This window comes from Lontra canadensis, unplaced genomic scaffold (assembly GCF_010015895.1).
Source record: "Lontra canadensis isolate GAN:19392208 unplaced genomic scaffold, GSC_riverotter_1.0 scaffold52, whole genome shotgun sequence".
Classification (NCBI taxonomy): Eukaryota; Metazoa; Chordata; class Mammalia; order Carnivora; family Mustelidae; genus Lontra; species Lontra canadensis.
The window spans coordinates 14,015,830-14,030,909 of NW_022631046.1; the positions used below are offsets into that span (position 1 = coordinate 14,015,830).

At 33.8% G+C, this 15,080-nt stretch overlaps 1 protein-coding gene and 1 pseudogene across 1 annotated transcript in view; one reads left to right on the forward strand and one right to left on the reverse strand.

Moving 5' to 3' along the window:
• Positions 1-10,418, reverse strand: part of UHRF1BP1L (UHRF1 binding protein 1 like) — a gene marked incomplete at its 5' end in the record, with an annotated part of 70,767 nt that extends 60,349 nt beyond the window's left edge. The window contains 6 exon segments of the mRNA XM_032874157.1: positions 411-581; positions 1,528-1,668; positions 2,260-2,449; positions 7,369-7,460; positions 8,759-8,797; positions 10,251-10,418. Of these exon segments, the coding sequence (XP_032730048.1) occupies positions 411-581; positions 1,528-1,668; positions 2,260-2,449; positions 7,369-7,460; positions 8,759-8,797; positions 10,251-10,418 (801 nt within the window).
• Positions 10,419-11,649: 1,231 nt separating this feature from the next.
• LOC116877516 lies at positions 11,650-12,089 on the forward strand (annotated as a pseudogene).
• Positions 12,090-15,080: the final 2,991 nt, after the last annotated feature.

A 15,080-nucleotide genomic window follows, 5' to 3' on the forward strand; every position in this document is an offset into this window, starting at 1 on the left:
TTTTCTGTTGAACTTCAGCAACTCCCAGGGTTTGTTTTTTTTTTTACATTTTCTGCAATATTAATTCTCACATTTCTCCCTTGACTATACTCAAGTTTTTTCCTTTTACCCTTACTTTAGTAAGTTTAAGTTGTATTTTACTTCCTGAAAAGAAGTATTTATAACACCAAACTTTTACATCATCATTAACTTTTATGCCTAGTACAAAACTCTGAACAAAATAAGCATTATAAAGACAGAAACACACTTAATATGTTTTCACATAGATTCCATGTGTAGAAAATTATGCAGTAACATATCTAGATAAAAGATTCTTGGACTCAAAGTCTCATAATCTATTTCACATAAAGAAAACAACTAACCATTCTGATTTTTAAACCATTTACAGATTTACAGATTTAAAAGCATACCTGTGTAGGTTCAGGAGCCATGCTCTTTCTTTGTTCTGTTGATTTTTCTATTGCTTCACTGAGAGATTTTGCATATTGTACCATAGCCTTCAACTGGGAATCCGTTAAAACCCATAATAAGTCATCCAATATTAGAACTAACTTTGTTGCGATAACATTGCAGTCCTTTAACTGTCAAAAAAAATCATTCATAAAATTAAGCCAAGACATAAAACTCACAATGCACTAATGTTTTAAAAATATTTAAAATGTTTGAATGAAATATGGATCCTTCCTTCATTCACCAAATATTTATTGTACTCCTATACTATAGAAGGAATATCTCCTTGTATTGGAGAAACGGTGGTTAAAAAAAGACTCACAAATTCCTGTACCTTAACAGATGCAGGTGCACATTATTCAGGTACAGTGCTTATATAATTTAAATTTGCATTTATAGCTAACAAATCATAAAATTACCTATATTAATTGTGCTAATTCTAGTATAGAGAGAAACATTAAAATTAAAAACTGAAAGGCTATTTTAACCACATTTCACAATATTGCATTAAGTATTATACTCTGAAAAAAAATTTTCAATTTAATTTGGAATATTTATTTGGGTCTAGTGATATAAAATCTATTGTTGAGAATTTAATTGAACCACGTTTTAAAAAGTCATTACTCCTTCATTAAACTTCATTACAATCTATGGTGAACTCTCACATTCTGATGTCTTTAAGTAACTATCTTCCCTATTTATTTAAATTACCATTCATATCTTAATAACCTTCTAAAAGCTAGTAGTTTTGGCTTCTGATAATGGAGGTTTTGCTGTCTACATACTCCTAAGTAAGACTCAAAAGAAGAATGAAATTATAAGACAGATAATGTTCGGAAATATTTGGCAATGGAGAATCTATTAAATTTATCAAAAGTAAAAATCTAAATATTAAATCTAGAAAACTGAAAAATGTTATCATTACACTAGGTTTCTTCAAATACTGCTGGAGGAACTATATTTCCTTTTATTTTGCTTTGTTTTAATATTCCAATGTTTCAACTGAAAATTATTTAAATTTTCCTCTCAATTCCATTAGTTACCACATGAACTGAAAAGATAACCCTGATGACTTACTCTTCTTTTAAGTGTGACTCTGATTTTTGACTGGTTGGTTATTAATCGAACGGGAGCACACATAATTTCAAGATGTGAACTTTGAGTAGCATCTGCCTCTATTCGAATCATCTGCCAATTTATTTCTTTAAATGTCAAAACCTAAGGAGAACAAAGAGATTAGCTTCAGTTACTCAGGCAAAACAGAATGAGAGACATGTAGATTTATAAAAACAACAAAAAGGCTAAACAAATAAGATAAATAAAATTTTATGTCTTTACCAATTTTATGACACTCTTGCTATATTCACAATGCTTTTACTTTAAATCGTATAGTTAAAACAAACTGTATAGTTACGACCTTCAATTATATTCATTATTCATAAAGCTGTTAGTACTTTTTAAATTTTGATATAAAGTACAAAAAGCATTTGAATCTTGTGAACAAGAAAAATGTAAGTAACATTTTAGTTTTGTATATTTAAAATTCAATTCTGAGTAGCTGAGAAGTTAAAATGGGGTTCATTAAAAAATGGGGTTCATTAACTATAAATGGAAAGATTATAGAAAAAACACTAAAATATGCACATTTTTAATTAAATAACTAAGAGAAAGGGATAGTTAAAAGGTCAGAGTAAATGAAGTATGTGAATCTAGGTAACTATATGTATGAAGTAATTATTTTTAAATGTCCTCTTTTATTTATCAGTGACTAAAACATTTTTTAAACAAAGAATGAAAAAAAACGTTTACCTCTCCTCTCTGTGGATCTTGAATACGAGTAAATCTTAAATCTCCATGTTCCCAGTTTGCATTTACACTATAGATCCTTAGCTGGGAAAGTTCAAAGGATGCATTGAAAGCTTTTGCCCCAATGCGGATAACAATGGAATTTACAGAAACAGTAATTCCCTCAACTACTTTTTCAGCAAAGCCATATTCACTGGAAAAACAAAGCAAAACAAAATATAATGCACTAAAGCCAAAATAAATCATTAAAAAGTTATCTGTCAATATTCACACACAAGTGCACAAACTGACCATTATATTATTCATTTTTTTTTAAAGATTTTATTTATTTATTTGACAGACAAAGACCACAAGTAGGCAGAGAGGCTGGCAGAGAGAGGGGAGGAAGCAGGCTCCCCGCTGAGCAGAGAGCCCGATGTGGGGCTCGATCCCAGGACTCTGAGATCATGACCTGAGCAGAAGGCAGAGACTTTAACCCACTGAGCCACCCAGGCGCCCCTATATTATTCATTTTTATGTAAAAATTTTTTGGTTAAAACAATAATCTAGGCTGATTAGATATAAATTATAAAAATGTTCTTCTCAAAATGATAAAAGATTTTTTTTTTAAAGATTTTATTTATTTATTTGACAGACAGAGATCACAAGTAGGCAGAGAGGCAGGCAGAGACAGAGGGGGAAGAAGGCTCCCTGTTGAGCAGAGAGCCTGATGCTGGGCTTGATCCCAGGACCCTGAGACCATGACCTGAGCAGAAGGCAGAGGCTTTAATCCACTGAGCCACCCAGGCGCCCGATAAAAGATTTTTAAAATTTAAGGTTTCTCTCTTTTTGATAAGTTTTAATTTCATCTCCAGTATAGTTAATATGCAGTAATATATTACTTTCAGGTGTGCAACAGTGATCTAACAATTCTACACACTATTCAGTGGTCATCTTAAGTGTACTCTTTAATCTCCATCATCTATTTTACTCACCTCTCCCCTCTGGTACCCATTGGTTCATTCTCTATACTTAAAAGAGTTTGTTTCTTGGTTTGTTTCTTTTTTTCCCCTTTGCTCATTTGTTTTGTTTATTAAATTCCAAAATCATATGGTACTTGTCTTTCTCTGATTGACTTATCTTGATAAGCAGTATAAGCTCTAGATCCATCCATGCTGTTCCAAATGGCAGGATTTCATTATTTTTTTATGGCTGAATAATATTGCATTGTAGCTATAAAGCACTTTTTCTTTATGCGTTCATCAATCGATGGATACTTGGGCTGCTCCCATATCTTGGCTATTATCAATAATGCCACAATAAGCATAGGGGTGCGTGTATCTTTTCTAATTAGTGTTGTTGCATTATTTGATGCAATTCAATAGTATCCAATGTTGTTGTATTCAGTAGTGAAATTACTGGATCATGGGGGTAGTTTTATTTCTAATCTGTTGAGGAACCTCCATACTGTGTTCCACAGTGGCTGCACCAGTTTGCATTCCCACCAACAGTGCATGTTTCCCCCCAAATCCTTGTTAACATTTGTTCCTTGTGGTTTTGATTGTGGCCATTTTGATAGGTGAGTGAAGATTACTCTTTATTTTATTATTATTTTTCTTTTCAGAGAGAGAGAAGGCACATGTGCATGAGCAGAGGAAGGGCAGAGGGAGAGAGAATCTTAAGCAGGTGCCACACCCAGCAAGGAGACCGATGCAGGGTTCCAGCTTATGACCCTGAGATCATGACCCAAGCGGAAATCAACAGTTTGACACTTAACCAACTGAGTGACCCAGGCCCCCCAAAAGGTTCCTCTTCAAATTAGGTTATTGTAATCACTATCCAAAACTGCCTACTCTCAAGTTGCCAGAAGTTCAAACAACTGGAATCTATAAAGTAAGTAAGAGAGCCAAGTCCCTGACACAAAGAAGGTTACAGACTGTAACTACAATATAATCTCAAATTCAGAAATAAAGTCTGAAAAAGTTTACATTTTCTAATCCAATTCAGCAAATATTTACTGAGCATCTATCATGTCCACAATGCTGGGACATAAAGAAAACCAAAATAGTGTGGTATTCCAGGGCTCGCAAGTTACTTGGGGAAGAAAAACACATATACCCTATGAACTGAAACATTAGGCAATTTGTAATTAAGTGCTTTAAAAAAGGAATCATCACTACATTTGGTAGAGGAAGAAACTGTTCATAACTAGGGAAATCTATCCAGGAAAGAAAACTACATTTCCTACAGGGAGTGATGGTAAGAAGGGAAATCTTCTACTAGGGAAAAGTACAAGCAAAGGCTCAGTGAAGTGGGAAAGTAGAGGCAACATTTTGAGAATAATTAGTACAGTATGATTGGAATATAGACTTTCAATATATTTTGGCAGAAAGGGTAGTGAAAGCTTGTCCAACTGACACATTACTTCAATTATTATCACTACAACCATTATTCCTAAATCTATCTCTATCCAGATCTCTCCCTAGAACTTCTAAGTGTTAAAATTCAAATATCTACCAGAATTTACACTGGGTTGTCTCCCATACATTTCAAAGCCAACATGTATAAAAATGAACTCATCATTTTTATTGATCATGTACATCCCTCTCCTAGACCTGATGCTAAGCTTCTTGATTTACTATCTTACTGAATAAATTACCTAAACTTCCTATCCTCAGATGACCTTTTAAATCAGGTACTACTTTGCATATTACATGTTGGTTGCATGAAATAATGCTTATGAACCAAAAAGCCCATCTCTTCACTCATGATACTTTACGAAATATAACTATTATTCACAGTATTATTGAGACCTAAAGAGGAGGAACTCATTAGCATCCTAGGGAGAACCTCCTTTAGTCCCAAGGACAAATACTTGGTCACTTGGCTAGAAATATTCTTGGAGTTGGAAAGAATATATTATTCTATAATAATTATCTGGCAATGCCCCTTGGAATATCCAACCCCATCTGTTCTAACTTGTGCATTAAAAAGTGTTACAGTTGTATTGGAGGATTTACCGCCAGAGGGGTGAAGCCTGAAGCAATGACTAAAGTCTACAAGTTTCCAGCTATGTCATTCATTATAAATTAAAAAAGTGAAATTCCAGTTTTCAAACAAGTCTCTTCTAAGTTTGATTTATCTTCACATAGGTGTAGATCTCCATATGAAGTGATAAAATCAAATTTCTGAACTTACAAATTTATTAGATCATTAATCTATGGGAACATAATCAACTGATAGGTCCTGCACTGAAGAAGGTAAGGCCAGCTTGTTAAGTATTAATTTCCCTGTATTTTAATCTTGTAGAGACAAAATAAAATAGATCAGTGTTTCTCCAAGTTGTGTAAGTATAATGAATTTTTTAAAATACATAATTACATTCTTGGTAACTATTTTAGATTTCGAGAATCATAATTTCAAAAAAAGGAACCTAAAAGAATATAGATTTAATAAGCACCCTAAGTGATTGCTATAAACAGGCAAGTCTGGAAACTGTGGGAACAGATTAACCATACGGCCATACATAAAAACATAAGGATTATCATCATATGATTACGAAGCCAAAATTATAAAACTTATTGATACTATAAAAACGTGAGTTAGGAAGAACATTATCAACAATAATACCAATTTTCCTAATCTTCTTTTCTACTTTCAATAATCTTATAAACACCTACACTTTTTCTACTTTTTTGACTCTACCCAACTTGACCAATTGCCTCAATCTACTCTTATCACACATGAAATTATAATTTAAACTTTAAAATCTCAAATTGCTGGCTGATGGATAAACTGCAAAGAAGTCAATGTTCCCCAGTCACTATCACCTGTAGGCCAAATATAAACTATACAGCTGATAAATCTGGCCTTCAGTCAACTCCTAGCAGTGGTTTGATGGACCATCATCAGATTCCTATGTGGGGCACTAATGATCAGGCTGTAGGTATTCTCACAGAAAGCACTAATGTAAAGGTAGTTCAACCTTGGTGAAAGAGGAAGGTAAAAGTGTGCGAGTGCATGTGTGTCTGTGTATCCAATGTGTACATTCATTCTTTTTATTGTTTTAAAGATCTTATTTTTAAGTAATCTCTACACCCAACATGGGGCCCTAACTTACAACCCTAAGATCAACAGTCACATGCTCTATCAACTGAGCCAGCCAGGAACCCTGTGTACATTCACTCCAAAGAAGAGTTTTATCATTGGTTTGACACAGCACCCAGAATACTATAAAATGTTCAGGGCTGCCATGTCTACAACTTGAGAAGGCACTGATCACATTAAATCTATATGAACATTTTACATGAATAGGTACACAGACAAAAATCAGTACAGAAATCCTGCCTTAAGGAAATGATATGAGACCCAAATTGGTGATATGAGACCCAGTAATAAACAGGTAATTTTCTAAAGATCTATTTTTTTAAGGGGCACCTAGTTGGCTCAGTTGGTTAAGCGTCTGACTTCACCTCAGGTCATGATCGTGGAGTCCTGGGATGCAGCGCTGCATCAGGCTTCCTACTTAGCAGGGAGGCTGCTTGCTCCTCTGCTCCTCCCCCTGCTTGTGCCCTCACGTTGGCTCCCTCAAATAAATAAATAAAATCTTCAAAAAAAAGGATCAATTTTTTTAAGATCTAACTTCTCAAGAAAACTTTGCAAAATAGCTCCCATGCTTCTACTTTATTAGCATTTGATTTTTATCTATCAAAATCCAATGTGTATGAAGTGTGAACATTCTATATTTAATGAATTTTAGGATAACCCAAAAGGCCTATAATTTTTTAAGGCATCAACTTAACCCTTCAGAGTCTTTCCACTGATGCATAGAATAAATGATAGACAAAGAAACTTCAGAAATTAAGAGACTATGTGATTTATAAAATGCTTTTGATTCATCATTACTATTTAATATCAAGGAAAGCAAGATGAATAAAAGAGGCTAAAAATCAATTCTACTACTCTGGCAACAAAATACCAAAACTGCAAAATGTCTGATGGGAACAGAGGACTGAAATAGAAACTGTCTGAGGTTAGGAAATTTTATTTTATGTTCCATTACTACAGATCACAGAGCTGACTACAGAAAAGAACTCCCTTTGCAAGTCATGCAGATTAATGGAAATAGCTTACCTTTGTCCTGAAGCAGTTGCAATTGGTGACGGGCCATTAGGGTTTCGTGGTTCTTCACATGTACTCATTTCCATTATTACTTTATCCAGGGACTAATAAAAATAGATTAAAAATGTAAAAAATTAGGTATTTTATGAAAATATGTAACACTACTTTCTCTTTCATTTCTTTAGGAACAACATAAACAGTTAAGTAAGCAGAATCATTTTAAATCTCTCTAAAAGTCTAAAAAGACAAATACCAAAACAGAAACTGTGCTCAGTCCTTTCTCAAGGCACTTACTATCTGATGAAAAAGCTGTGCGTATATAAGAATATGAAACAAAAAAAATTACAAGTAGCCTTATGCTGCTGAAATCAGATTTTATAGAAACTCAATCTCTAGTCCCAAAATGTATGATATTATTAATTGCTAAATGAGATATTATATTAATGAATGGGATTTAAGCAGCTGTAAAAGCTTATCCCAATCTAAGACTTGAGATTTAAGACAAACAACAATGAAAAATATGAAATATGCAAGAAATATGAAAAAATAAGCACTGCCATAATGAAAAAAATTTCTTTCAAGGTAACAGTTTTGAAGATCAAATGTCCTTAGTAGTCATCACTAACACTAATGTTCTTTATTCTCTATTTTAAAAAAGCATTTATTATCTGAAATTGTCATTTACTTGTTACTGGTCTCTTCTATAAAAATATCAAGTTCCCTCAGAGCACAGGGAAGGTGCTCAATAAATATCTGTGGAATGAATGAATCAATAAAATGACCAAATGACCAATCTTTCTTCAATTTTCCTTAAAAAAGGAAATACTGGGATACCTAGGTGGCTCAGTCAGTTAAGCATCTGCCTTTGCCTCAGGTCACGATCCCAGGGTCCTGTGATCAGCCACCTGGGCTCCCTGCTCAGTGGGGAGTCTGCTTATCCCCCTCATACTGCCTCCCCGCACCACACTCCTCTGTGTACGTGTGTGTGTGTGTGTGTGTACGCGTGTGTGCGTGCGCACTCAGTCTCAAATAAATAAATAATAAACTCTTAAAAAAAGGAAAGTATATTCAGGTCCATATTATTTAATTTAGTAGATCAATAAAATCAGAAACACAGAAAGTTTGAATTAAATGTTACTAAAACTGTCATAATATGTCAATAAACAGCTAAGTGACACAATAAAAATATACCAACTTAGAACACAATACAAGACCCTCCCATTTTAAAGTTTAAACTTCTCAATTAAGGGTTTGAGAAAACTAAGTACCATCCAAATAAAACGAAAGCCAATTTGTAGAAAAGCCAGAATATTCTGTTTCTATGAAACAAAAGATTAATACTAGCAGAGCAGTTAGATCATATCCATATATAAATGTTTATTTGAGGCGAGTCAGAACTCACCAAACAGATGGGATGTGTTTTCAATTTTGTCCATGGAATCTACAAAAAAAACAAACAAACAAAATTATTTTTCTTTAAAATCAATCATTAAAAGATAATTTAAAACAGCAGTCAACACAGATGCTCTCTAAATATAGTGACAGACATACCAAATTTTATCAGCTGACTTTTTCTCAAATTGCTAAGTAATTAATTGAGCAACTCATTTAGACTCTTAAAATCAGATGTACCTATTTTGTATAAGAAAAGACTACTAATCATATTTTCTTAGTCATCTTTTAAAATAAGAATTTTAGGCCCTCATAAGTTTCTTTTTCCCCAGACCTTAAAACACAATTTAACTTCATGGTTGATTGATTTAATTTTAGTAGGCTCCATGCCTGACCTGTGGCTTGAAGTCACAACCCTAAGATTAAAAGTCACATGCTCTTCTGACTGAGCCAGCCAGGAGCCCCTTAACTTTGTAATTTAAACTAAGATTTCCCAGCAGAGCATAACCAGTCTTATATTTATTGAACGGTTTTTTAAATTCTAAAATTCTGACCATGGGGCACCTGGCTGGCTCCATCTTAGAAGAACATATGACTCTTGATCTCAGGGTAATGAGTGCAAGCCCCATGTTGGGTATGTATATTACTTAAAAATAAAGTCTTAAAAAAAATTTTTTTTAATAAAATAAAATTCTGACAAATCTTTTTATAGATACAAAGGTGAGGCCACACACGTAAAATGTATGTAAAATGTAGGCAATATAAAAAAATAATGTTCAAACATACACTAAAAAGTCACATCTTTATAGACATTCGGGTTAAAGGTGACCATTGAACAATATAGGAAGCTTCCCATACTCTTTCCTTTGGAGTCCAATTTTAATTTTATGAAACAGATTATTCATGCAGTTACTTCTACTGAGAAGACTCTCAAAAACACTGGTCTTTAAGAGTAAGAAGTGATATGACAAATGATTAGAGTCAAAGGTATGCAGGAATAAATTTTAATAAGGAATAATAATAAAAAATAAGAATCTTTGAGGAAGAAACAAATGAGGAAAAGAAATAAAATTTCAAATAAAAGTATAATGTACAGAATAAGATAAGGATTTATGGTTTCATATCTTTATTTGAAATCATGTTTCCTTACTACAGATTTAAACTATCCCTATTAACAATAAATCCTAAGAAAAAGTATCTTTGAATATACATCAAATTTAACCAATTATCTTATTAACTACCAATATTTTATTTTAATGTTAAGACTAAACCTTAAACAAAAATTAAACTATAAATTGATAATATATTAACATAGGACTTCAATTAAATTTATCCAGCACACATTCATGCAATTACCTAGACATAGGTATCTGTCTTCTTAAATTATATTAATGCAAATGCCTTTTTACAGAACCATCTAAAACAAAATATTTTAAGCGATAGAAATGAAATAAAAAATGAAAATAGAAAATGCTTTCTTTCCACAGATATCAAAGTCTTACCCTAATAGATGCTTTATTACAAAAAACTTTGTTGATAGCAAGCCATGTCGGCAAATCCAACATATTCTGGAGCACCTCTTCATCCAACTCCAAATTCTTCAGTTCACCTTCTCCTTTGAGGGTACTTAGATTTATCTTGTCAGGAGATAAATTTTTAGTAAATCTGAAAGAGAATAAATATTGACATTCATTTTAGTGTCAGTTACTGTACCCCATTCTTGCAAATATACAGAGCATTAAAAATATAATAGCAGCACAAAGAAACACAAAACTTCAGGCTCTATTTTAATCCATGTTTTTCAATGAGGTTTTGTTATTATTGTTTTGGTTTCTCTTATCTATAGCACTCTTACATAAAGCCTATAGTGTTTTTAGCATATATTTGAATATCATATTCCCACATACATAAAACTCTGGTTCTTATTGCCTTTCAAATTTATGAATATTTAAGTAACATCCAGTTTCTTCCAGGTACTATGCAAGGTAGTGAGGATAAGACCATCCCATAACCATGTTTTGTTCATTTTGCTAAAGACCACATCACAAAAAGGGATATTTCTATTTACTAACCAACCTACCAGGAAAGTTAAGGGAAAGGGGACCCTTTAGAAGTAGCAATTGCAGCTGCTACCCATTCATCATCCCAAGAACAATATCAAAGGATATTAGTACTCCTTTTAGAATCACCCAGAGATTCCCAGCTTCAGAAACTGACCCAGATCATTCAAGAATAAATGAGAGTACACAAATCTTTTTTTCTAAAAGGTCTCTGAGGAAGGGGGTTATGCAACTCTACTTGACAGCCAATCTTGGTGTTTTCTACATGAGATTTAAAAATACCAATTACTTATAATCCTGAATTGGATGTACAAATGCCATTTATTCTTTTCTATAAGAGTTAAGATAAATGAAGTATAAAGTGTTTAGTGAAAGTGTCAAAAATCACATAAGAGACTAAATCCTAAATTCTAATTAAAGAACACAGATTCTCTATGGTGAATGAAAAATTAAAATTCTTAAACTTAAGAAAAAAGACTAGAAATAACAGTAATAGTTAAAACAATACTGGACATTTTCCAAGGGCTTATTGTGTACCAGGTTCTTTGTATGCAAGCATTACTACTTTATCGAATTACTATGATAAACCTTTAAGGTCAATACTATTTTTATTCCCACTGTTTTGGTAAGCAAACATAATGAGAAACTAACTTAACTTGCCCAATATCACTAATTGGGCAAGTGATAGAGAGTGACAGATAGATATTGTCTCTAGTAGAGACAATAACAGTAATAATAATAAATTATGCATACACATTAAAGTACTTCCAATTACATCAGTTTATTTGATCCTTACAACAACCCTAGTTGTTCCCTTTTGCAGAAGGGAACAGCGGCCAAAATGAAGTTCAATCCCTTTTTGACTTCTCACTGGAGCAAGAACCATAAAAGGCATTTCAATGCACCTTCCCACATTCACAGGAAGATTATGTCTTCTTCCCCTCTTTCCAAAGAGCTGAGACAGAAGTACAATGGTCAATCCATGCCCATCAAAAAGGAGAATGAAGTACAGATTGGGCAAGAACACTGTAAAGGTCAGCAGATTGGCAAAGTAGTGCAGGCTTATGGGAAGAAATACACCATCTACACCAAATGAGTAAAGTGAGAGAAAGCAAATAGCACAACTGTCCATATGGCCATTCACCCTAGCAAGGTGGTTATCACTGGACCAAAAGTGGATGAAAGCTACAAAAAGATCCTTGAATATAAACCCAAAACTTGCCAAGTAAGAAAGGAAGGGGCAAATATAAGGAAGAAACAACTGAGAAGATGCAGGAATAAAGTAACATTATATACAACTTTAAATAAAAACTGTTCAAATGAAAACTATAAATAAATAAAACGACCATTAAAGAAAAAAAAAGAAAAACTTCTAACTTTGCCCAGGAAGAACTTTTTTTTTTTTTTAAAGGATTTTATTTATTTGACAGAGAGACAGATCACAAGAAGGCAGAAAGGCAGGCAGAGAGAGAGAGAGAGAGGGAAGCAGGCTCCCTGCTGAGCAGAGAGCCCAATGCGGGGCTCGATCCTAGGACCCTGAGATCATGACCTGAGCCAAAGGCAGAGGCTTAACCCACTGAGCCACCCAGGCACCCCGTAAGTACTTTTTTCAAAAGTAAAACTACTGACAAAATTAACTACCAGTTAACAAGAGTTATCAGTCAGTCTTTTACCTTTTTTGAAACTAATTATTAAAGTAACAAAATATACTGGTTATTTACATCAACAAGAGTATCAATAAATATACACATGCTTCATTTCATGCTTCCTACTGACTCTACACCAGAATTTCTTGAGCTGTATTTTATCGGGATTCATATCTTCTCACAGAATGCCAACTGAGAAATGCAGAATTTACATTTAACCCATATTTGACCTGTGATGCTGGGTTGTATTATACTGACCACCAATCAGTATATATTATTGGTTTAATACTACGATGTTTCCTGACAGCCTTTCACTCCTAATCATAAAGGAATGGCCTACTACCTCAAGGCAGATTATTAGAGCTAGAAGGGAGCATTCACTAAGTACTTACTGAGAATTCACTATTCAGACACATACACTGACAAGCAGTACACTTAAGGAGTGTAGCAAAACAGTAAGATAGCAGGCATAAGCAGAGAACCTTTTATTTTTTAAAAGGATGGACAGAAAAACCCTCAGTGAAAAGATGACATTTGGGCAAACATCTGAAGGAAGCGAAGGAGGTAGCTATTACAAACATCTAGAGGAAGAATACTCTAGGCGAAGGAAAAAGAAGGGTAAAAACGTGAGGTGGGAAACTGCTTGGTATATCTGAGGAACAGCAGGAAGGTCAATGTTGGCTGGAGAAAGTGAGCAGAAAGGCAAGAGTAAAAGGAAATGAGATTAAATTAGAGAAATAATGGGGCCAGCTCACGCGGGACCTTTAAAACCACTCTGAGGACTATGGCTTTTACTCTGAGTAAAAATAAGAGTGATTAAAGATGGTTTTAACTAGAAAAGGAAATTTTTAAAGATTCATTCATTTTTTTATTTGGAGGGAGACAGAATCTCAAGTAGACTCCATGCTGAGTGTGGAATCCAGCACAGGATTTATCTCAAGACCCTGATATCATGACCTGAGCTGAAATCAAGGGTCAGACGCTCAACTCACTCAGCCACCCAGGCGCCCCTGGAAACTTTAATTTTCAAAGGTTCGCTCCATTGAGACTATATAAAAAAGGAAGGACATAGAAGCAGGCAGTCCATATAGAAAGTTACTGCGATAATCCAGGTAAGAGAAGGTGCTGCCCTGGATCAAGATGGAAGAGTAAAAAGTGATAAAAAAGGAACAGTCGAGATACATTCTGAAAGTAAAGCCAACAGGATTTGATTGCACAGAATGACATCAAGGATGACTTCCAAGGCTTTTAGTCTGAGTAAACGGAAGGACAGAGTTACCATTTATCAGGGTAAAGAAACAGAGGGAGAAATAAGTCTGGAATTGAGGATCAGAATTTAGGATTTGAATAGTTTAATTAAGAGATGCCCCTTCGATATCCAAGAAGAGATGCCAATTTGGTGAATACTCAAATCTCATTCAGTAACCGCAGATACAAATTTGGTCATCACCAATGTTAGAGATGGTATTTGTAGTTGCAACATGGAGAGAGGAAATCAAATGACTCAAGGACTATGGTCAGAGACCACAAAGAAGACAAGAAATGTGAAAGAAACCATAAAGGAGATTACAGAAGAAGCAGCAGTAAGGGAGGAGAGTTGCTTTCAAGTTTTGTTTTCTTTATTTTCTTTATTAAGGCAAGAGAACATTAAGGCAAGCTTATATGTTGGTGACAATGATGCAGGAAAAAAAAAAAACAACTACTGATGCTACAGTAAGGACAGACAACTGCTAGAGCAAAATCCATGATTAGAAGACAGCAGATGCACTATAGATGAGAAGGGCTGGCCTTGAACAGCTCTGACATTGGAAATCATGTTAATATTCTATACATGTAATAAATAAAATAAAATGAGAAAGAATGAGAAGAGGGGAAGCACCTAAAACTGAAAGTAAACTGAAACAAATGAACCTAATTATACTTCAAAAATACTATAAGCATATTTAAAGGGAAGAGGAAGAGAAGAACAGATGGGCAAAGAATAATCTGAGTTATCAACATTTGACTATATATATTCTTAGTGCTGGGCAAGAAGGGATGTAAGGGTATGTGTGTGCATATGGGAGGGGTTGGAGAAGAACTCAAAACAACATCTTAACCAGGTATGTACAAGAATGTTCATCTCAGTGACACTTACAAAGGGAAAAAAGTGAAAGCCCCTAAATGTCCAAAGGGAAATAATCCCTTTATTTATATCATGCTACATAAATATCAAGTATGTATGTACTTGTGTTGCCAACCATATAAAGAAAATGCTTCTATTATGGTGAAAATTTGTGGTTTAAAATTACATACTGTGATTTCCATTATGTAAAAAATGTATTATAAAATGTCAAATAGCAACTATGGTTGTTGGTAAGACTTTAGACTTCTTCGTCTTTATACTTTCCTATATGTTTAAGTATTCCAATAAGGAGCATATATCACTTTTATAAAGACAAAAGTTCATTAAAAACCCAAAAAGACAGGCCTGGCAGGAGTAAAAGTGAAAGATAGAAACATTAAAATTCATGTCATTAACAAGAAATTCTACCTTTAATTTAGTTCATACCAAAGAGACAACAACATCAAAGAGCATGGGCCTTAAAATCAGACAAGTAAGTCTGAATTCTTGTTTAGCCACTTA